General features: G+C 57.5%; 1 protein-coding gene across 3 annotated transcripts in view; it reads right to left on the reverse strand.

Annotated features, from left to right (window-relative positions):
- Window positions 1-5,367: 5,367 nt before the first annotated feature.
- SLC13A4 (solute carrier family 13 member 4) overlaps window positions 5,368-23,440 on the reverse strand; it is a 48,750-nt gene continuing 30,677 nt past the window's right edge. For all 3 annotated transcript variants that reach the window (XM_055121136.1, XM_004608238.2, XM_055121139.1), the window contains 10 exons: window positions 22,668-22,748; window positions 20,373-20,557; window positions 16,324-16,443; window positions 14,618-14,719; window positions 12,386-12,487; window positions 10,986-11,083; window positions 10,651-10,775; window positions 8,810-8,971; window positions 7,688-7,825; window positions 5,368-5,971 (listed from right to left, as the gene is read on the reverse strand). In XM_055121136.1, the coding sequence (XP_054977111.1) occupies window positions 5,834-5,971; window positions 7,688-7,825; window positions 8,810-8,971; window positions 10,651-10,775; window positions 10,986-11,083; window positions 12,386-12,487; window positions 14,618-14,719; window positions 16,324-16,443; window positions 20,373-20,557; window positions 22,668-22,748 (1,251 nt within the window). In that variant the 3' untranslated portion in view covers window positions 5,368-5,833. The remainder of the gene's footprint in view (window positions 5,972-7,687; window positions 7,826-8,809; window positions 8,972-10,650; window positions 10,776-10,985; window positions 11,084-12,385; window positions 12,488-14,617; window positions 14,720-16,323; window positions 16,444-20,372; window positions 20,558-22,667; window positions 22,749-23,440) is intronic.

A 23,440-nucleotide genomic window follows, 5' to 3' on the forward strand; every position in this document is an offset into this window, starting at 1 on the left:
CTGCTGAGGGGTTTCTTCTACAGTACACTTTAGGTAGCTCACTGCTGAGGGGTTTCTTCTACAGTACACTTTAGGTAGCTCCACTGCTGAGGGGTTTCTTCTACAGTACACTTTAGGTAGCTCACTGCTGAGGGGTTTCTTCTACAGTACACTTTAGGTAGCTCCACTGCTGAGGGGTTTCTTCTACAGTACACTTTAGGTAGCTCCACTGCTGAGGGGTTTCTTCTACAGTACACTTTAGGTAGCTCCACTGCTGAGGGGTTTCTTCTACAGTACACTTTAGGTAGCTCCACTGCTGAGGGGTTTCTTCTACAGTACACTTTAGGTAGCTCACTGGAGACACGTTAGCAGAATCTATCTGCAGGAATTATTCAGAGCCACTTGCTATAAGAGACGCTAAAATGGAGTGATTCTGCTTCTTTTTGAAGACATGGAGCTCTCGTTCCAGGAGATAGTTTTCTCCTGAGGAGAGAATGCTGAGGCTAAAACCACCGTTTGTCTTCCCAGCAGTGTGCCTTGGGCAAGCAGCTTCTTGCTGTTTGAACTGTCGTGTGCCCTGGAAGACACGGAGACCGCGCCTACCTCACTGGTCTCCCGTGAGAAACAGTCGAGCTAACGTAAGTGGTGTGACACTCCGTGGTTTTTTTTTTTTTTTTTTTGGGTCACACCTGGCGATGCACAGGGGTTACTCCTGGCTCTGCACTCAGGAATCACTCCTGGCGGTGCTCAGGGGACCATATGGGATGCTGGGAATCTAACCTGGGTCGGCCGTGTGCAAGGCAAACGCCCTACCCGCTGTGCTATCGCTCCAGCCCCGATACTCCGTGGTTTTAAAATTGACCAATAAGCAGGAAAAGTTAGTCCAGACGTCCCACTCTGGGTCAATACTTGGTTTTCCTGCATTTGCTGTTAGCACCAGTTCACAAACTGTGCCCGTGTGTCATTCTGTGGCCTCACTCTGCCTTGTGGGTGAGAATCTGCATGTGTTCCCCCTTGGTCAGAGTTTCAGGGCACAGGTTTGTTCCTTTTTGGGTCACACCTGGCGATACACAGGGATTACTCCTGGCTCTGCACTCAGGAATTATTTCTGGCGGTTCTGGGGCTGCCATATGGGATGCTGGGAATGGAACCCGGGTCGGCCACGAGAACTCAGGCAAACGCCCTACCTGCTGTGCTATCGCTCTAGTCCCACAGGTTTGTTCTTAAATCACTGAATTATTAGCAGAATGAAATTACAGCCTCAAGAAACAAAAGGTTTATCATCCTCAGAAGTATGCAAAAAAATGACCGTCCAGGGACCTGGAGCCATGGTACAGAGGGTATGGTGCTTGTTATGCCCAAGATACAGTAGTGAGCTAGTGGTAAAACAGTTTCCGAAGTGGAGTTCCTTATCATCAGCCAGGGTAGCACTATTTGTGTGTCTCTCAGAACTGCAGGCTCAGGGCTGAAGATCTCTTAGCTCTCTGGTGTCTGGGTGATACGCTGAGATGAAGCTCACAGGTTTAGGGCTTCACTCCCCTGGGAGAGGCAGTCACCTTGCTTGTGGGGTCTTTCTTACCAGCGCGCACTTCCAGCTCCGGAGTTCACTGATATCACCTCGTCGTCGGTTGCCCTGGAGTTCACGGATAGTGCAGACTGACTTAGTACTCACCCTTGAGATGCTTCTGTGAGTCTCTGTTCTTGGTGCCGTGAAAAGGGCCAGAAAGTGTCGTCAGGATAGATCCTCCTCTCTCGGGGGTGTATGGGAGCCCAGAGCCATCCTTGCTCTGGGGATGGAGTTGCAGTTTGTCGTGGCTTTGGCTTGCGGCGATTGTGGTACTGCAAGTTTGGGTGCCCGGCTGTGTTGTTGGGCTTTTGCTTCCGATGAATGTGGGATGGAAAAACCCAGAGCGAGCTGTTGTGCCTTCTCCCTTTTAAAGATGCTTGAAAACTCCTATTGATGGGACTTGAGCGAATGTTTCGCCATACCTACCCATTCTGGGTTACTCAAAATACTGCTGAAAGTTACATGTGGTGGGAAAAAAGACCTCAGGATTGATGCTGGGAAGTTAATAAATACAGTGAACTTGAAAATACAGGGGAAGACCCACAGAACCTCATTCACCCTTGTCAGAAGGACTCTTGTGAGTTGAAACAACCAATTGATGTCTTTGACCTCTTCTTCTGATTTAGCGTCCGATCTCTGTGGTTCTTGTTTTTGCTTCCTAACAGCGGTGCACAGTTGACCTTCGCATTGTCCCTGGGACAGCAGGAGTATGAATTAAAAATTCCTTGCAGATAGTGTCAACTTACTGTCTCGATAATAGAGTACAGTACTGTAAGTGCTTTCTCCCCCTTTTCTTGGGTTTGTTTGGGGCTCCCCGGCTTGACAGTGTTCGGCACCTGCTGTGGTGGCAGGGCTTGAACCCTGGTCTCCTGCACGCGCAGCGTACGCTCCGCCCACTGAGCTCCCGGAGCTCCGCCCACTGAGCTCCCACCGAGCTCCCCGCTGGCCGGTCAGTGCTTATGTTTCAGGGAAGCTGGAACTCAGGGTTCACCTCTGACCGGGGAGGTGGGGAGCCCAGTGCCCAGCGCTGCTTTGTTGGACCGTGACTTCTTCCTCTTGCTGGACGTGATCCGCTTTCGTTTGTGTGACGCCGAGAAGAGCCCCGGGTGTCGGAGGGTTCTCGTTGGCGCTGGGCATGCAGAGAGCTCACTGCTCTGTCTGTGCGGTGTTTCCTCGGCCGCTGCCGCCCGGAGGCTGCCTGCCGCTCTCCTGCCCAGGGAGGGCTCAGGGCCCAGAGGAACTTCGTCCCGGGCCGGAGCAAGCGAAGCTTCCCGTTGTGGTCTTGGCGGGAGGCGTTTCCATCCCTTACACAGATGAATGATGGAGCGTTTGTTTGTTTCTTTACCCGCTCACAGGGAGTTTGGGATACGCAGCTTTGTCAAATGTTCGGTTTCGAACCCGCCCAAGCCTGGATGTAATGTGTTTTGGTCAACATGGACCTGTAGATGCATGTTTTCTGTTTGGGTTTTTGTTTTTTTTTTGGGGGGGGTCATACCCAGCGATGCTTAGGGGTAACTCCTGGCTCCGCACTCAGGAATCACCCCTGGCAGGGCTTGGGGGACCATGTGGGATGCCGGGGACGGAACCCTGGTCAGCTGCGTGCAAGGCAGACGCCCTCTCGGCTGACATCTCTCCAGCCCTGATGCACGCTTCCCAGGGACGGGCAGGACGGGGAGGTGTTGTGGGAAGCACGTGGGGCGGGGCACCGTGGAACCCTGCCGGGTCGCTGCCTCTGGGGTCGGCTGGAGGGGAGGGACTGTGTGCCTTCATCATCCCAGCCCTGGCGTCGGCATGGGGCCTCGGCGCCTTCCTGACAGCAGCCCCAGGAGCAGCACTGCACCTGCTGCCTTTGTCTTTTGGGTCTTTGGCTTTTTGGGTCACACCAGTGGTGCTCAGGGATCACTCTTGGCGGTGCTCGGGGGACCATGTGGGATGCCGGGGATCAAACCCAGATCGGCCGCGTGCGAGGCAAACGCCCTCCCTCCCCGCTGTGTGTCGCTCCAGCCCGCCTGCTGCCTTTGCGTTCTCGTGGCCGGGCCTCGCCGTGACCTGTGGCTCTAGTCCCCCGGCGGACTTGCCAGCCCGGGCGCCTCAGCCCAGCTAATCCCTTCTGACGTGAAACAGGAAGCCAGTCTGTGTCATCAGTGCTAGTGTGAGAGGCCAGCGGCTGTCTGGGGGTAGTTCAAAGGAATTTCAGAGTTGGCCTTAATTTTGATATATATGGCTGTTCGCCAGTATCCGAGGGGTGTGGCTCTAGAAGCTTCCTGCAGGTACCAGAACCCACAGGTGTTTGGGTCCCTGGTGTCCTACTGGGAAACGTCTGACCCCTTAGGATACCTGTCATAGCGAAAAGGCGTGTGTGGTTCAGAGTATGTGACAAGAAAAACCTGTGCGTGTTCAGAGCCGACACAGCCGCCATGTGCCCGAGGACCTGGCCGGGGACGGGCGGTCCACAGAGGGCCGAGTCCGAGGGTGTGGAGACCCGCCCGGTTTGCTCGAGAGCGGGATGCGGCTCCGCGTTGTGATTCTGTTCCTCAGATCGTCACCTAGAAAGGCCAGCGCCTAAAAGACGGCCGTTTGCAGTGTCGCGTGTGAGGAGAGAAAAGCACGCTGCGTGTCTGTTAGAAGATGAGAGACTCGGTGGGTGTGAGGAAAGTCAGGTTTGCAAGAAGCCGCTACTCAGGGAGAGTGTTAATTAGTCACTGTCCAGCAGCATGGAGGTTTCCAGATGACAGGGAGTCGTGTCAACTCTGTCAGTACAGGCATCACAAGCAGCCTTTTGGGCTGGAGCTCTGTTTGCGGGAAGGGCAGTCTCGGGGTCTTTCTGAGCTGGCGGGCTGAGCTCCTGGCGTCGGCCCGTCATTCGGAGTCGGCTGTATTCAGAGGCGGCTTTGCTGTCCTCTGCCCTCAGAATCTTACGGGTCAAATGTGTCTTCATCCTCACAGGCCTCCCTCGAGAGGCTTAGTGGCGCGCTTCCCTTGAGGGGGCAGCTCTCCCGGCAGGAGCAGGAGGAGCAAGACTGAGTCAAGGTGCACGGTACCCCTGGGCTCCTCAGATCTGTACCGTCACGGGAGCGGAATAATTCGACCAGAGCAAAGTGACAGGACAGACACCATCATGTTCCTGGCCGGTCACATGCTATGGTCCAAACAGGCGAGTGTCACCGGCACAAAAGAATCTTGTTGGGAAACAGTAGTGCCGTTAGCAGTAACTAGAAGTCCACCCTAGCTACTCCCTGGGGTGGCAAGCAGCTGATGGCAGCAGAATCACATCATGGGTACGAGTGGAGGGGCTGTGAGCTGTATCCATTCTCGAACCCAGGACGTAAATCCTGGCATGATGTGGAGGAAGGAGGCCTTGATTTCCACAGTAACTGTGTCAAGGAAACATTAAGTGGTTCCAGTGGATCCTGTACATGTCCCCGGGACCTTTCAGACACGCTGAGCCATCACCCTCCTCTCCACGTGGCTTATCCGAAGGACACAAGTGTCCCGACGTGTGTGCTGGGCCCGTATCTCCACTCCTGGGGGGACACAGTCCGTCCAGGAGAAGGGCAGTCCGGTGCCATCAACTGTGTGCTGTGGCCCTCCTGATCCCACAGGGACGAGTTTCCTGTCGCTCCCCAGGCTCAGCCAGATAGCCGGAGAGTGGAGAAATGGCAGTCCCAGCGGGTCGTCTCGCTCTGCTTCCGTTTCCCTGCCGGCCGCCCGGCCTTTTCTAAAGGGGAGCCCTGTGCCTTCACAGAAACGGACGCGATTGAAGAGCGATGCTGACAACGGAACCCGAGTCCTGATAAAAGAGGCTCGAGTGCCACGAGGAGGACTTCTAAGAAATGCCCTTTATTTGTGGGGAGAGACCTAAGAGACAGTCCAGAGAAAGGCGCCCGGGGGCCCGTCCCCCACCGCCCCCCAGCCGGGCCCTGCTGCTTTCACCGCGCGGAGCCCGGAGGGTTTGGGTTTGTCCTTCCTCCCCGCCGCAGCGTGAGAAGCGCAGCCGTGCCAACCCGGGACGGGCTCGTCATGCCACCCTGAGCCCGGGGCTGGGCCTTGGCACGGCAGCAGAGGTCTCAGACACAGGGCCTGGCATGACGAGATACAGGGACGTGGGCAGACGGAGGTTTCCTGGGGCCGTGGGGCTGACCGAGGGGGACGCAGGCAAGACACGGCCTGGCATGGCTTGGGGTGTTCGGAGGCTTCCTACACGCGCAGGGTGGCGGCGGTGGGATCTTCGGGGCCCGGGGCCCCCGGGGGGGGTGCTGCGGAAGGCCGGCACCTTCGCCCCCGGTGTCAGGCCTGGTCAGTGAGGTTACTGACCTTCGCCCAGGCTGGGAAAGTGTCCAGGTCGAAGAGGCTCACTCCCCACGTGTTGATGGCCACCGTCACGATCACCAGGCCGATGACGTTGACGCCCAGGCCAGCTTTCACCTGCAGGACACCAAGGCCAGCACCCCCTGTTGGCAGCAGCCTGGGGCCCCCACCTACCCCCCGTGGCTCCCCGATAGGCCCGCCTGAGCCGTGACCTGCGGTGCCTGTCGCTGTGTGGGGGCAGGGAGGGCCTCAGGTTCCTCAGCGCCTGAGCCCGCTCGTGCTCTTGTGGGGGCCTGGGTGGGGGGCCCTCGGACCACCGGCTCTGGAATGTTAAGAGCTGCGCTAAAAAAAGGTTCCCGATAGGCAGATGTGCTCCAGCCAGACTAAGCAGGGCCCTCTGGTGCAGGGTCAGCGCCCGCCTTCCCGGGCTGACCCACGGGAACTCCAGGGGCAGCGTCCTGGCCCCTGGCACTCCAGGGGCAGCTGGCCGGCTGCCCCTCCCGGCCTCCCAGGGAAGGTGGCTTGGGCCAGCTGGCCTTGCTCGTGGGCCCAGGGGAAGGCACACAGGCTGAGCAGGGGTGCCGGTGACAGGGTGACAGCCAGGGCCAGATGGCACAGTGTCCAGTGGGGACAGACGGTTGGCATCCTGCCAGGGAGGGGCCGAGAACGCAGCGCAGAGCCGAAGGTCTACTAATGAGCTAAGTCAGAAAGTCACAGGGGGGGGCTGGAGCGATAGCACAGCGGGTAGGGCGTTTGCCTTGCACGCGGCAGATCCGGGGTTCGATTCCCAGCATCCCATATGGTCCCCCGAGCACCGCCAGGGGTGATTCCTGAGTGCAGAGCCAGGAGTAATCCCTGAGCATCGCTGGTGTGACCCAAAAAGAAAAAAAAAAAAAAAAAAAAAAAAAAGAAAGTCACAGGGGAAGGGGCTGGAGCAATAGCACAGCCGGTAGGGCGTTTGCCTTGCACGTGGCCGACCCGGGTTCGATTCCCAGTAACCCATATGGTCCCCTGAGCACCTCCAGGGGTGATTCCTGAGTGCATGAGCCAGAAGTAACCCCTGTGCATCTCCCGGTGTGACCCATAAAGCAAAAAAAAAAAAGTCAGGGGAAAGCTGAGCACTCAGAAACCCTTTCAGGAAGTGACGGCGCCATTTCCGGAGGCGTTGGATGAAGACAGTTTCAAAGGCAGGGGGCTGGGGGGCCTCTGGGCCTCCCAGCAGTGGGTGACCCCAAAGGCCCACGTGAGTGCCAGGCCGGGCCACGCCTGATGACGGGACTGCGGGTCGGCGGCTGAGTCCCTGCTAGCAGGACCACACAGCAGAGGACCCTGGGGGCCAGGAGGGTCGGGGTGGGCAGAGGAAGCCCCCTCCCCTTTTCCTGCAGTCCTGCAGGTGATTTGGATGGTGATTACAGGGGTATACTGGGACTGAGGTGGGGCGCACTCGGGGAGTCTCCTTTAGACCTTCAGCAGGGCAGAGTGCCAGCAAGACCGTTGCAGACTGTCCACCCAGGGCCACTGAGCAATGGAGGCAGAGCTTCATGCACGCTGAACCTTCCGGAACAGGAACACCTCCTCTTTCTGCACCCCCCCCCCCGTCTTTGTCCACTTGCTCCAGATGAGGGTCACGATGCCAGGTGTTGGGGGTGGGGCACGTGGCTAAGCCTTTCACCAGCACCGCCCCCACCGCCTGACTGCACTGAGTAGCCCCCGACCCACCAGCAAGACCACCACAAGGCTGAGGAGTTGGAGGAAAGCTGTGGATCCTGCCACCCCCGCACTGACTCTGACTGCCCGTCCCCTCCCCACCCTGACCCCCCACTCTCCACTCACCATGTCTTTGATCTGGCAGTGCCCGTAGCTGAAGACGATGGCGTTGGGGGGGTTGCCCACAGGCAGCATCACCGCGAAGGAGATGCACATGGTGACAGGGATCAAGGTGTAGAGCGGGTTGATGTGCAGCGTCTCCGACTGGAAGAGAGAGCACGCGGGGGCACTGGGAGGACGGCACACCTGCCGGGCTGTGCGTGCTGTCGCCGTGTGTGTGAGCGATGCCCAGTGTGGCGGCAGCTGCATCGCCACCCTGCAGGGTCCGTGCCCACCGCCGGCTCCCCTGGGGGACCCCGGGCTGTGAGGTGCCACCAAGGAGTTGCCACTTCTTGGTCTAAGGAAGCAGTGCTGAAATTTTACTCCTTCGTGGGAAACATTTCATTTTTGCTTTTTGGGTCACACCCAGCGAGTCAGGGGTCACTCCTGGCTCTGCACTCAGGAATTACTTCTGGTGGTGCTCAGAGGACCATATGGGATGCTGGGAATCGAACCCTGGTCGGCCATGTGCAAGGCAAACGCCCTACCTGCTGTGCTATCCCTCCAGCCCACTTTTTCTTTTTTTTTTAAACTTTTTTGGGTCATGCCCAGCAGTGCTTAGGGCTTCCTCCTGGCACTCAGGAATTACTCCTGGCAGTGCTCAGGGCACCCTATGTGATGCCGGGGATCGAACCTGGGTCAGCCATGTGCAAGGCAAATGCCCTACCAACTGTGCCATTTCTCCAGCCCCCAGAAATAAACCTTTTTTCTAGGTAAGATACATGGGATTTGAACCCGTGGTCTTGACATGGTCAAGGTTTCTTAGGGTTTTCTGTTCTTTGAGCCACACTCGGCTGTGCTCAGGGCTAAATCCTGGCCCAGTGCTCAGGGAACCAGAGGTGCGGCAAGGGTCAAACTAGGGCTGGCCGTGGGTGCGGCTGGTGCCTTCACCCACCCGCGCCCTGTCTCTTGCCCGATTGGATGAGGTTCTAGTTAAGGACCCTCCCATGCTCACCCCAATAAGCCAGACAGCAGCCCCTGGCCCCCCGAGCTGTCACCCCGGCCCTGTTTGTTTCTGTGGCCCTCAGCGACTGTGGTCGCCATGCCCCGAGGAGCAGGACAGCCACACAGAGGTGCCCGGCCACTCACCAGGCTGCACAGGATGGGCAGGAAGATGGTGATGGTGGCCGGGTTGCTCACAAACTCCGTGACGATGGACACCAGGATGCAGGCGAGCAGGGTGACGGCCCAGGGCGGGAGGCTGCTCAGGGACAGCATCTGGTGGCCGATCCAGGTGGACAGGCCTGAGCTCTGGAGGCAGAGAAGGGGCCCCAGTAAGAGGGAAGGAGGAAAAGTCCCTTTGGCGAGGTCTACCGTGGAGTTCGGAAGCAGAGGAGAGCGGGTAGGGCTGGGAGGGACGCCCAGGACGCCCCTTGGCCCCTGCAGCCGTCCTGAGTCAGAGGACGAGATCATCTGCGTAGCCCAGGACAGCTCAGCGTTGTGCCACATTTGGCGGGGCCCCTACCCAACGGTCACCACCCTCCTGAAAGCCTTGTCGCTAGGGCTGGAAGATCTTTGGGGATAACCAGCCCCTCAACTTCAATCTGGTAACTCCCCCCACCCCGCCCCAACACACACACACACACACACACACACACACACACACTTTCCCTCTATGCATCCAATTCATAGCTACACAGATCCCCAGCTGTGAACCTTAGTTCTATTCTTCCTCCTGCTCTTCTTTTTTTTTTTTTTTTTGCTTTTTGGGTCACATCCAGCAATGCACAGGGGTTACTCCTGGCTCATGCTCTCAGGAATTACTCAGGGGACTATATAGGACGCTGGGAATCAAACCCAGGTCGGCTGCGTGCAGGGCAAACACCCTGCCAGCTATGCTACCACTCCAGCCCAACTTAGTTCTACTCTTGCAGATCTCTAAGATCTAATTCTATCTCCTGGGGAACAGGACAATACAAACTACTGAGAAAATAAAGTTTCCTGTCCTCCTTTGGGGAAAGGGAGGGAGTGGGCAGGAAGGAGTGGCACAAGTTTCACAGGAGCCGTGAAGGATAGAGGGGTTGCAATCCCATGATAATAGGGACTGTTTCTCGTGGCCCTACTGCTCTTACTTCGTGGCCAAATTTTTAACCGACGGGCAGGTGAAGAAGTGTAGATGCACGATGGGGCACTGCTCCGCCACAAGAGAAGGTGAATTCGGGTCTCTTGCTACAATGTGGACTGTACCCAATCGTAGCAAAAACGAAACAAGTCAGAGGGAAGACAAACAGCAGGGGATCCCGTGTGGCGTGTGAGCAAGCAAGCGAGAGAACAGACGGGTGCTAAGGAGAACAGACCCTTGGCTGTTGACGGTAAGACTGCAGTTACCACCGGGTGGCCGGCGGCGGAGGAAGGACGAGGCCAGCTAGGAGCGACGGAAGGGCAGCGGGGAGGGCGGCAGGACGCAGTATTAGCTACTGGAATCGCGTCGCCTCAGCTGTCGCCCTCAGAACATGAGGCGAGTTGAGAATGGGGTCATGGACAGAGAGGGGTAGAGACGGGGGCAGGGAGCCAGCTGGGTCCGCTCCTGGGCGGTTTTCCGTCACGGGAAGGGCGGGTAACTTGGAAATGCAGCTCAGCCCCGGCAGGAAAGCAGGCGGCGTTTCCACCAGCCGGCGGGCACGTTCCTCCTCTAGGACTCCCAGGACAATTTGCTGTGTGTCACTTGGGTCTCTGGGCCTTTATGGACAGATGTCCTAAGGCCACATTTGAGCCCTGGCAGGAGCCGCCACAGACAGACCTGTTGGTGGGCGTGTGGGCCCCAAGGGAGGCTCGGCCGACCGTGTGTCGCTCACGCCCGACTGCAGGGCCAGCTGGGGACACGGAGGGGCAGGGTGTCCTGGCTGTGCCCTTTCCTCCCGGGACTTGGCTGGGCAGTCGCCCCTCCTCCAGCACCCCTGATGCCCCCCGGGGAAGGGGGCGGGGCTGACCTTGCTGCCGGAAGCCAGCGCGTAGCCGCCCCCCACCAGGATGACGATCTCCCAGGGCATGGTCCTCTGGAAGTCCTGCCACGTGATGATGGGCTCCAGCCCCGGCGAGGACTCCGGGCTCTCCCCTGCGCCGGGACACAGCGGGGAAAGCCGGTGAGCCCCCCGGGGCGGGGCCGACCTGCCGCTGAGGAGTCGGGGTCCGCTCTGTCCTCTGCTGCCAGGGCTCGGGTTGGACAGGAGGCCTGGCTCAGCCTCCTGGAAACACTCCCGGACTCGAACCTGGGGGGACGCTTGCCCGCCCCCCACCCCCGCCTCATCCCCTGAAGGCCTCTCACCTTCGTTCTTTCTCCCAAAGCAGGGCTTCTTGGCGGGGATGAGGAAGAGGAGGAAGCCGAGGAAGATGGAGACCGTGGCGTCCGTGCGGTAGCCTTTCCTGCGGGGACACAGCGGGCTGGGGGAGGGGCGGGAAGCCGGGGGGACTCGGCTCTCGACAGTGCCCAGCCCGAGGTCTCTGCTTAGCCCCGTGTCTGGGGGCAACCGCAGCCTTTGCTCCAGCGGCTGGCACGGGGCCAGGGGTGACCAGAGTCTGGTGCGCAGGCCCACGGCAGGGAGCGGGCGGGAGATGCAGGGGCAGGGGGCCAGGCGCCAGGCGGGAGCCCTTTCTCAGGAGCTGGCCATGTGCGTGCGTGTGTGAGTGCGTATGTGAGTGTGTGTGCATGTGTGTGGGTGTATGAGTTTGTGTGTATAAGCATGTGTGTGAGTGCACGTGTGCGTGCGTGTGAGTGCATGCATGTGTATGTGCCTATGTGACCTCGGCTGCAGCATGTGTGTATGTGCGCGTGCATGCGTGTATGTGCATGTGTGACTGTATGCATGCGTGCGTTGTGTGGATGTGTGCCTGCGTGTGTGTGCATGTGAGTGTGTGACACCTTGGACCCAGTGTGTGTGTGCATGAGCGTGTGTGTGCATGCATGTGTGTGCGTGCGCGTGTGTGTGCACATGAGTGCATTGTGTGTGTGCATGTGAATGTGTGACCTCGGCCCCAGTGTGTGTGAGTGTGTGCATGTGTGTGTGTGAGTGTGTGCGTGTGTATATGAATGTGTATGCATGTGTGTGTCATCTTGGTCCCAGTTTGTGTGTGTGTGAGTGTGTGCGTGTGTATATGAATGTGTATGTATGTGTATGTGACCTCGGCCCCAGTGTGTGTGTGTGCATTTGTGCGTATGTATGTGCGCACACATGCATGTATGAGTGAGTGTGTGTGAGTGTGTGTGTATACATGTGCATGTGTGAGTGTGTGCGTGTGTATATGAATGTGTATGCATGTGTATGTGACCTCAGCCCCAGTGTATGTGTGCATGTGTGTATGTGTGTGTACGCACATGCATGTATGAGTGTGTGTGAATGTGAGTGTGTGTGTGTGTGAATGTGAGTGTGTGTGTGTGAGTGTGTGTGAGTGTGTGTGAGTGTGTGTGTCTGATACCTAGGCCCCGGTGGTGATATGGATATGCAGGACTCAGACACTTCCTAGCCGGCATGTCCTTCCTGGGCCCTCTCCTGGGCCCCAGGGCTGAAGCGGACATGCCCACGGGCCAGCGTGTGGGAAGTGGCAGCACCAGCTCTCCAGGCCACTCTGCCGCCCCCCTGCAAGGGGGGAGCTTCCTGGTGCCTGCGCGCCCCTGAGTCCGGGCGGAGTTTGGGTTGGTCCTGAGCCGGGGGGCCCTCGGTCACTCACTTTTCGAAGAGCGAGTCCCAGCCGGGGACGAAGCCGGGCTCCCGGGTGAACCACAGCACGGTCATGAGCACGAAGAAGAACCCGGTCACCATTTCAGGGTAGCTGGGGCGGAGAGAGGAGCCGCGCCCGTCACGGTCCTGCCCAGCAAGGGGGCTCCCGCCTGGCACCGTGGTGGGGAGTGCCACTGCAGACGGAGGCGGCCACCCTGCTAGGAGAGGCTGGCCAGGCGGGGGGTGGGGGGAAGCCCGGGTGCCGGGGCTGCTCTTTGAGGAAGTGCTTAGCTACTTTAGCCTTTTAAAAGTTTTGGTTTGGGGAGCTACACCCGGAGGTGCTCAGGGCTTCCTCCTGGCTCTGTGCTCAGGGAACGTCACTCCTGGTGGTGCTTGGGGGACCATAGGAGGTGCTGGGGATTGAACCCCGGGCAGCTGTGAGCAAGGCAAGCGCCCTCCCCACTGGACTGTCTCTCCGACCGAGCACCTCTGTTATTTTTGTGGGAGCAGCCTGCAAGGCAGGCAGCACACCCTCCAACATGCAGGGAGGCCGGGATGCATCTGAAATCCCACCAGTCCTTGCAGCCGTGAAAATAACCAGAAACACACAGGGAAGACGTTACCTGGTAAAAATGACAGCATCACAATAACAGTTGGAAAGGATCACTCTGAACAAGAACTGTTTGAAAGTAGGTAAAGGGATAAACGTGATAACCTTTCAGTATCTGTATTGCTAATCATAGGGCACGAGAGAGAGAGAGAGAGAGAGAGAGAGAGAGAGAGAGAGAGAGAGAGAGAGAGAGAGAGAGAGAGAGAGAGAGAGAGAGAGAGAGAGTCCACCACAGAGGCGGAGGGTGGGAAGTGTACACTGGTGGAGGGACGGTGTTGGAACACTGTATGACTGAAACCCAATTGTGGGCAACCTTGTCGCTGTGTGTCTCACTGTGAGTCAATTTGAAAAATAAAAATGAAAAAAGTATCATTTAAAGACGGAAACAACCTCCCTACCAGTGACACCCCAACACCGACTACATGTGAGTGTTACTCCGTGTTCTTGGCACCCCGGAGTTAGGGGCCAGAGCCGGGGCTGCCTAATGCCAGGTGCACCAAAGGCTTGACGTGTCCGTGCGTTCAGCAGGGACTGTTTCAATTTTACAGGGATACGATTTCTAAAAAAGAATGCAAGTTTATGCTAAAAAAGGCATAAAGGGAGCTACGTAACCCTGAGATGCTAATCAGTGATATAATCACTTGGATTATATTTCCCTGGTTTTCTTTTTCTTAGGGAGCAGGGTTGGGTCACTCCAGCGGTGCTGAGGTTTGATTGCTGGCTCTGTGCTCAGGAGTGACCCCTGGTGGCGGTACTCAGGTGCCGGGGGTGGAACCCAGGTCGACTGCAAGAATCTTACTGTTTTCCTGTATTTCCTGCAAGGAACAGCTATTCCTTTAATTAGCACCCGGAGCAGCTTTAGGACTTGGGTCTGAACTCCCACCATTCCTTCAAACCCCGTAGCCTATACCTGAAACCTCTAGCCCAACCTTGCACATGTCAGTGGTCATAGAAACCTCTAGCCCAACCTTGCACATGTCAGTGTTCATAGAAATGGCACAAAATGGACCCTTGGCTGCCGGGTGTTGAGGGTCAGAGAAGGAATTCTCCTGTTTTTCCAAGCTGTAGTGGGCATTGCCTCCTGTCCCATACTCAGAGCAAACTAGTGCCCTAGTGCCCTAGGAATGTCCACTCCCTGAGCATTGGGGGGTGGGAGGTGACCTCCTGAGCACTGTGCGGGGAGCAGCTCATCTGAGCACTGTGGGGAGCCACCTCTCTCAGAGCACTTTGTGGGGAGCAGCCACTCTGAGCAATGTGGTGGGAGCCGACCCATGTGAGCACTGTGGGGGTTACTGACTTTGCAGGGGAATAGAGGGCAGTAAGGCTGTCCTCTCCCCACTCTGAGCACTGTGGCAGGAGCAGATCCTTCTGAGCACTGTGGGGGTTACTGACTTCGTGGGGAAATAGAGGGCAGTAAGGCTGTCCTCTCCCCACGCACCTCCTAGACTTCATCCCACACCTCAGTGAGTCCTTGGGCAGAAAAGTGGGTGCTGGCGGCTCAGACTGGCAGTGACAACACCACCACCTCTAAATGTGTGTGTTCATCCTTGTGGGAACCTGCTGGCCCCGGGGCCTTGGAACACGGCTGGCCTGTGGCCCCTGAGCCGGTGGGCGGCCGGGACCGCGTCCTACCTGACGTCCCCCAGCTTCTCGTATTCCTCTTGGATCCTTTTCTCGGACACCTCTTCCCTTTTGGTCTTCTTCTTCTTGCTCAGGGAACAGGTCTCCCTAAAACTGCAGAGCCGCACGCGGAGAGAGAAAGGTGCAGGTGAACCCCCAAGCAGCCGCTTCCCTGGGGCTGGCTGGCGTCCCTGCGCCCTCCTCCGCCCTCCACTCCCATCTCTCCTCGGGGGCCACTGCCAGGTCACAGCCCCTGCCCGCCCCCTGGCATCGAGGCACGTCTGCCTCATGCATCTCTGCTGGCGTGAGAGCTCGTGGGTCTGGGCAGGCACAGGTAGGCAGCTGTTTCCACATCCGTGGCTCTTAGACGGAGGCTGGGGAGGGTGGAGGTGTCTGCACGCTTCTGTATTCGAGTGCCGCTCACACGCAAAGGTGTGTGTGTGTTTAACGTCAGAGGGGACAGTGGGCCTTGCTTCCCCACTAGCACCCCTGAAGGTGCAGAAGCAAACAGCGAACGCTGGATTGACACCCATCTCTAAGGAGGAGTTTATCTAAAGCTCAGGAGACGGTCCCTGGCCCATACGAGCGTTGGGTTCCTCGGTCAATAGCATCACGCCCTCTCTGTCTTCCCTTTACACGGCCGGACTGATCATACTGGGCGTAGAGATAGTTACGTAGGGAAGGCTGGCTCAGCCCATGAATATTCCGAATCATAGTGCTAGAGAAAAGGCATTGTTCTGGTGAGGAACATGAGCATTTTCCAGGCAGCTGCTGAGGACGGATCCCTCGGGCCTGTGAAATGACGTCTGTGCTGGAGAGAGAGGACAGACCCGGGCAGGGCTCTTGCCTGGCATGCGGCTGACCCAGGTTTTATTTGTTTGTTTTATTTTGGGGGGTCACACCCAGCTGTGCTCAGGGCTTAGTCCTGGCGCTACACTCAGAGATCACTCTGGGAGGGCTTGGGAGGCCGTTTTGGGGGCTGGAGATCCAACCCGGGTCAACCCAGTGCAAGGCAAGCGCACCTCACCCGCTGTATGGTCACTCGGGCCAGGAGCTGCCCCAGGCCGGGTCCCTGGCACCCCATGGGGTTCCTCAAGCACCTCCAAGGTGATCCCTGATGACAGAGCCAGAAGGATGCACGGCCGGGTGTGGCAATACAATTAAGTCTTAAGGCAACTTTGATTTGAGTCTTACTTCTTTGGATGGTAGTTCAAAGGGCCCTTCATCCCTTGAGAGCAGTGAGGCAGCACCTCCGGTGTAGACTGTGTCACTCGGGTTTGTTTTGTTTGGGCTTGTATTTGGGGCAGCACCGCTTGTTCCGACGCTCAGGGCTTGTTCCTTACTCTGAGCTCAGGGATCACTCCTGGCAGTGCTCAGGGGACCATTTGGGGGTGCCAGGGATTGAACCCGGGTTGGCGGCATGCAAGGCAAGCACCTTCACCCCTGGACTATCTCTCCTGGCCCCTGTTTTTAAGCTTTATAAACAAGTGCTCCGAGCAGCACATTGGGGCAAAGAGCACTTTGCAGGGAGCTTCTGGTGAAGCACAGGGTACCGTGCTTGGAGCGTCGAGGCCAGGCATTGCCTGACCGTGTCCAGCCTGCTGCTTTGTCCCAGGACCTCCTGCTGCTTCCTCTGCAGCTCGCACCGTGTCTGTGCCTTGGCCCGGACGGACAGGGAGCCCCTGTGCTGCACGGGCCCGGCCCGCAGACTGACTCACTTGCAGCCCAGGAAGAGCCAGTGCATCCAGAACCAGCTGACCACCAGCATGAGGAGGGAGATGGGGAAGCTGAAGAGGAACCACGTGCCGAAATTGACCACCTCGGCGGCTGGGTACTGGCTGTGAGGGAGAGAGGCAGGGCCGCGGTTAGAGAAGGGCTTTCTGGCCGCCTGGGGGTGGACAGGCCAGAGGCTCTTTCAGAAGACACAGCGGGGGCCGGACCCGTAACAGCGGGGAGAGCACTTGCCTAGCACGCTGCTGACCCGGGTGCAATCCTCAGCATCCCATTCGGTCCCCTGGGATGATATGATCACACGCCAGCAGGGAGCCCTGAGTGCAGAGCCAGGAGGAACCCCCGAGTACTGCTGGGGGTGGGATGTGTGCCCTCTGCCCCTGCCAAAGAAGGAACTAAGGATGGAGATCGTGATAATTTTTTTTTTTTTTTTTTTTTGCTTTTTGGGTCCTACCCGGTGATGCACAGGGGTTACTCCTGGCTCTGCACTCAGGAATTACCCCTGGCGGTGCTCAGGGGACCATATGGGATGCTGGGAATCGAACCCGGGTTGGTTGCGTGCAAGGCAAATGCCCTACCCACTGTGCTATTGCTCCAGCCCCCGAGATCGTGATAATTTTGGATTGTGTGTGTGTGTGTGTGTGTGTGTGTCTGAGTCACACCAGGTGGTGCTCAGGGGTTACTCCAGGCTCTGCACTGAGGAATCACTCCTGGCTCAGGGGACCATATGGGATGCTGGGGCTCAGACCCGGGCCGGCCACGTGCAAGGCAAGTGCCCTCCCCGCCGTGCTATTGCTCCAGCCCCACGTGATCATATTGTAAGAGGGGACCCAGAAGCCACTTGTTTCACAGCTGTGAAGTGTGACAAGCCCAGCCGGGAAGCAGGAAGTAGACTAAGAAGGACCCTTAGGACCCAGCAGGTCCACTTCTTGGCATATAACTCAAAGACGTGGATTCATAACTACGCACAGCCATGCCCTCTGCCACACCCTGTGTGACAAAACGGTGGCTGGAGAAAGGGGCAGCCAGGTGTGTCTGCAGTGGAGTACGACTCAGCCATGAAAACAAGATGAAAAATCGCCTTTTGCTCCCATGCGGATACCAAGCCTTCGTGGGCACTGTGTGAACACCCTTGCGGCCGCTGGCAACACTGCACCCCCAGTGCACAGGAGCACGCCTGGCCAGCACGTGGGTCAGCCCCATGGCGAGAGCAGCTCCAATCCACGCAGCCCCGTGGCCAAGTGTGCAGGCACCGCAACCTGCTGTTGTTGCCGCGCCCAGCAGCACGACATGGCTGGACTCGAGTCCAGTCCCAGGCACCCAGACAGCCAGAGGCAGGGAGAGAGGCGGGTCCGAAGGCTTTGAGCGGTCACAGCTGGGGTGGACGCACTCTGCCCTCGTGACAGGCGTTCAAGGCTGTTTGCTCCTAGTGACAAGGAGGCCGTCAGTTTGCGCATGCGTTTCTTTCTTTCTTTTCTTCTTTTTTTTTTTTTGGCTTTTCAGGTCACACCTGGGGTTTGCTCAGGGGTTACTCAGGAATTACTCCTGGTGGTGCTTGAGGGACCCTATGGGATACCGGGGATCGAACCCGGGTCGGTCGTGCATGTGTGCAAGGCAAATGCCCTACCTGCTGTACTCTTTCTCCGGCCCCTGCACATGGGTTCCAAGAGACCCCCAGGTGGCGAGGGCTGACTGCAGCCTGCCTGCTCAGAGTCAGGGCAGGGAAGGGAGCACCAAGGGCTGGACCAGGAGGCCTTCGGGCTTCAGAGCCTCCGGAAGCCCTGAGTTAACTGTGGCCAGAGTTAACCATGTCCCTCACCCATTGGCGCTGCTGCTTGCAGGAGGGGACCCCAAAGGCAGCTCCTTCCTCCCAGGATTCCCCGGGCCTCAGAGAGGCTGGCATTTCCCTTCCCTCGGGGTTCTTCCCGGGTGGGCTGGGCGCAGCACCCCTCTGAGACCGGGGAGACTACAGCCCTCTTTGCAACCCAGGCCCCAAGGACAAACAGAAGGGCCAAGTGCAGGATGACCCTGGACAGAAGCAGGCCAGCGAGATAGTGCAGCTGGAGGGCATCTGCCTTGCAGGCGATCCACCCGGGTTCCATCCCCGGCATCGCGTATGGTCCCCAGAGCACCGTCAGGAGTGATTCCTGAGCATAGAGGTGGGGACTAACCCCTGAGCATCGATGGGTGTGGCCCCCTCTGTCTCCCCCACAGAAATAAGCAGCGGATGGGCGAGGCTGGGTCTCACGGCACCAGGGACAGGCACGGTCTGCTGGACGTCCTCTGCCAGCCGCCACGTGCCTTTGTGGGATGGGACCATGCTTGTGGCCCCCCTGCAGACCAGAGTGGCCACTGCCGGGGCGGTCAGGGAGACATCGGGAATGTCAGGGACTCACCCGGACAGCCACTTCCCGGTTTCCTCTGTCCCGTCTGAAACTTGACTCTCTTATTTCCATTGACTTGACCACGGGTGCTTAACTGTGGCCGTGCTCTGTTCCCTCTCTAGGGGAGCGTCCTCGCCCGGAGCCCTGGGGCTGCAGTGCTCTCTGCCGCCGGGACCACCAGCTCCTTTGTGGGGCCAGTGGGAAACGGGAATGTGGAGGAGCTCCTTGTTCAAAAAAGACGCATGGGGGCCAGAGCGATAGGACAGCGGGTGGGGTGCTTGCCTTGCACGCGGCTGACCCAAGTTCAACCCCCGGCATCTCGTATGGTTCCCCCCCAAGCACTGCCAGGAGTAATGAGCACAAGCACTGCTGGGTGTGACCCAAAAAGAAAAAAAAAAAGAGAAAAAGGACGCACGGGGGGCGCATAGGGAAAGCACGGTGAGCAGGACACTTGCCTGGTGGGAGCACCCAGCTTGAGTTCCACCCCCGCGTTCCCTATGCTTCCCCCAGGCCCTGCTGGGTGTGATCCCTGAGCACAGAGTCAGGAGTAATTCCCGAGCACTGCCAGGTGCGGTCCAAAAACAGAACCAAAAAAAATCAAAAAAAGATGAAGGCCTTCAGGATGGTGACGGTGGAGCACTGAGCCGAGTGTGTGGGGGGCCCCCTCCGAGCACAGTGGCCCGGGGCGACCCCACCGCTCCACACCCACCCTCGCAGCCCCACAAGCCCGGACCCTAAATGGACACCTTCAGCTTCAGCCGTTTCTCTGGATGCTCAGCTCTGCATCCCTAAGGAGACATCGTGGCTTCAGTGCCAACATCTCTCTGCGTCCCTCAGGAGGGACCGGGGGCACCAGCCACGCCTGGGCACAGGGGTGCCGGCAACCTGCCTCAGCCCCGGCCCTTCCCTCCCTCCTGCTCTTCCTAATCCTCCCCGTGAGTCTCTGCGCGAGCCGACCACGGTCCCTCCCCCCGGCCTCTGGGACCCGGGCCCACAACAGCTCTCCCCTGGGCACCTCTGGCCATGCCCACACGGTCTCCTGCTGCCCGCTTTCTCCTTTCCAAGTCATCCTCCAATGGGTTTTCAAGACTGTCCATCCAACGCCCCGCAGCCTGCTGGGAATCCTTCCAAGGCTTCTCCTGGCCTCACCAGTCATGGCCCAGCATTTTTTTTTCTTTTTGGGTCACACCCAGTGATGCTCAGGGGTTACTCCTGGCTCTGCACTCAGGAATTACTCCTGGCGGTGCTCGGGGGACCCTATGGGATGCCGGGGATTGAACCCAGGTCTGCCGCATGCAAGGCAAACGCCCTCCCTGCTGTAGTATTGCTCCGGCCCGTGTCCCAGTATCTTGGCAGGCGGTTCCATCCCCTTTTCCGTGGCTCTGCCTCCTGCCTCTGAGCGCTGCGTAGACAGGATTGTGTCTGGCCCCCACCCTTGCGAGGGGGGGCTCCCTTCACGGGGCAATTTCTCCCTCCTGCCCCCCCCACCCCGGGACTGCCCCCACGTGGGGCTCTCCTGGGGCCCAGCCCCCTCTTTTCCAGAGCCATGATGTCGTCCACTCTTCTTTCTCCCTCTCCCACGGGGATATGGCTCTTGGTGCCTCGTGCCGGCTGCTGCCGCCGGGGCCAGGGGTCAGCCGCGAGTCACTTACTTGTTGAAGTGTTCCAAGAAGATGAGGCTGGTGGAGGTGCCGATGATGGTGGTGAGGCCCCCGATGGTGGCGGCGTAAGAGATGCTCAGGGAGAGGCACTTGCAGATCATCTGGTCGTGCTGGGACTTGTACTTCCTGCTGCCTTCCTGGTGCCCGGCGCCAGAGGTCGGCGCGCCTGGCTTTTCCTGCCAGAGGAAAGTCAGGGAGCATCTCCCACCCAGCTGCCACAGCTCGCAGAGCCCCCCCAAGATGGGCACCGAGGGCCGTGGCCCGGTCAGAGCTCGGGTGCGTCTGAAAGATGAATCCCTGCCGCGTCCTGCCCTTTACGTGACACAGGGCAGCCCTTTCCGAGCTGCCGCTGCTGCCCCCAAATGGGCAAAGTCCTCTTTTCTCTGCCAGGCTGTTGTGAAGTAATGCACCCGAAGCCCGAGAGTAATTCCTGGTACTTAATAAAATGGGCTGGAGCGATAGCACAGCAGGCAGAGGGCGTTTGCCTTGCACGCGGCCGACCCGGGTTCGATTCCTTGGTCCCTCTCGGAGAGCCCGGCAAGCTACTGAGAGTATCCCGCCCGCACGACAGAGCCTGGCAAGGTACCCATGGCGTATTTGATATGCCAAAAACAGTAACAACAAGTCTCACAATGGAGACATTACTGGTGCCCGCTCGAGCAAATCGATGAGCAACAGGATGACAGTGGTACAGTGATATTTAATAAAATAAGGAGCTATTATTGCCTCTGTTATTAATGTTGTTAATATTGGCAGTATATTCTATGTTTGACACAAATCCCAGCAGAAATTATATATATATATATATATATATATATATATATATGGATATATATGGATATATTTCATCCCCTCTCTTCCCATTTCCTCCCCCTCGCCCCCCTGGTGGTAGTGGGATATAAGCCATACCTAGCTGTGTTCAGACCTTAATCCTGACTCTGAGCTCAAGGATCATCCTTGCAGTGCTCAGGGGGCCACAGGCAGTGCTGGAATTGAACTGCAGTTGGCAAGTGCCCTTGACCTTGGCACTATCTCTTTGACCATCTGTTCTGTCTTTGATTTTTGGTTGTTTTAGGCTTTTTGGGTCACACCCGGTGATGCTCAGGGGTTACTCCTGGCTCTGCACTCAGGAATTACTCCTGGTGGTAGTTTGGGGGCCATATGGGATGCCGGAGATCGAACCTGGGTTGGCTGCATGCCAGGCAAATGCCTTACCCGCTGTGCTATTACTCGGGCCCCCTTGTTTTGCTTTGTTCTCGGGCTATATCCCTGGAGCTTGGGGGCTGCCTCCAGTTCAGCATTTAGGGGTTCCTCCTGACAGTGCCCAGAGGACCCTGCAGTGCTAGGGAGTGAATCCAGGGCCTCACACATATGAAACCCACTCTGCCCCCTCTGAGCTCCAGCCCGCACCCCTACTTTATTCTGCCCTTGGTTTTAGTGGGAAAGTAGCTGGAATATCCTTCTTTGCACAGACATGTTGCCTGAAAGTCTCAGAATACGCTCCTGGGGCTGGAGGGACAGCGTGGTGGGTAGAGTGTTTGCCTGCTGACCCAGGTCAGGGCCCCTGTGGTCCCGGTGGTCCCCTCAGCACACCAGGAGTGATTCCTGAGCACTGTCAAGTGTGACTCCCGAACAAAAACAAATCTTGGGATGAGCAAATAAAATGTTCGCCGTCTGAGGAAGCGTTTGAACACTTCCGAGTCAGGCCAAGTCTCAGGGTTTTTTTTTGTTTGTTTGTTTTTTTGCTCATTTTGGGCCAGTGATGCTCAGGGGTTACTCCTGGCTCTGCACTCCGGAAATCACTCCTGGCAGTGCTCGGGGGACCATATGGGATGCTGGGAATCAAACCCAGGTCGGCCGTGTTCAAGGCAAACGTCCTAGCCGCTGTGCTATTGCTCCAGCCCCCACGTCTCAGCTTTTAACCTTTTCTTTTTTTTTTTTTTCCTTTGCAGTTTTGGGGCCACACCTGACAGTACTCAGGGCTGGCTCCTGACTGTAAGCTCAGGGATCATTCCTGGCCAGGATTGGGGACTCTATGCCAGGCCAGCTGCATGCAAGGGAAGCGCTTTAACCCCAGGGCCATCAGTCCAGCCCAGGACTCAGCTCCTGGAGATGAAGAAACGGGCCTCAGAGGCTGATGACTTGCTGATGCCCCAGCAAGCTGGAGTCTTATCTCGCCGGCACAGACAGGCAGACATGCCGGTGGATAAAGAACGTGTGTGTGTGTGTGTGTGTGTGTGTGTGTGTGTGTGTGTGTGTGTGTGTTGGCAAGCGGGGGTGCCTTACCTGGGCCGGGAGCTGCTTCCTGCCTTGGAGGCTGCTAGCAGTCCTGACCGGGCTGGTGATGGTGGACACGCCGTTCAGGTTCTGCCGGGACAAAGACTGTCAGTGTCAGGAGGACAATGTGGGTCTGCGGCCCCCCCACCCCTCCCAGCAGTGGCCCAGGCCTCTGCTCTCACTGTGGAGAATGTGACTTTCCTGACCTGTCTGAGCGAAGGAAGCTCTCTCTCTCTTTCTCTCTCCCTCTTTACAGTGACACAGTGGCTTATTTATTTATTTAAACCTCCCTTTGAATACACTGGATTGCATGCATTATTTTTGTTCGGTTTTTTTTTTTGACTATTAATCCCTTGTCTGAGTTCTGATTTTTCACATTTTCTTTTCAAATTAAAGAAAAAAAAAAGATTTAGACATTGTGATATGCAGTACTGTTAATGGTTGGGTTTCATGAATCTAGCTTTCAACAGCACACTCTGCACCCAAGTGTCCCCAACCCCAACAATCTCTGTACCTACCCTCCACATATTTTGTTTTGATAGAAGGAAGTTTTTCAGGTTTATATAGTCCCAATTGTGTTATTATTGTTATTCTATGTATTTGTGGTTTCAGGTGTTCTAAGTCTTTATTTTGATTTTTTCTTTTTGTATATGGTGTGTATATATATACAAAAAATTAATGTTCCTGGGGCTGGAGTAATAGCACAGCGGGTAGGGTGTTTGCCTTGCACGTGGCTGACCCGGGTTCGATTCCCAGCATCCCGTATGGTCCCCTGAGCACCG

This window comes from Sorex araneus, chromosome 1, assembly GCF_027595985.1.
Source record: "Sorex araneus isolate mSorAra2 chromosome 1, mSorAra2.pri, whole genome shotgun sequence".
Taxonomy (NCBI): Eukaryota; Metazoa; Chordata; class Mammalia; order Eulipotyphla; family Soricidae; genus Sorex; species Sorex araneus.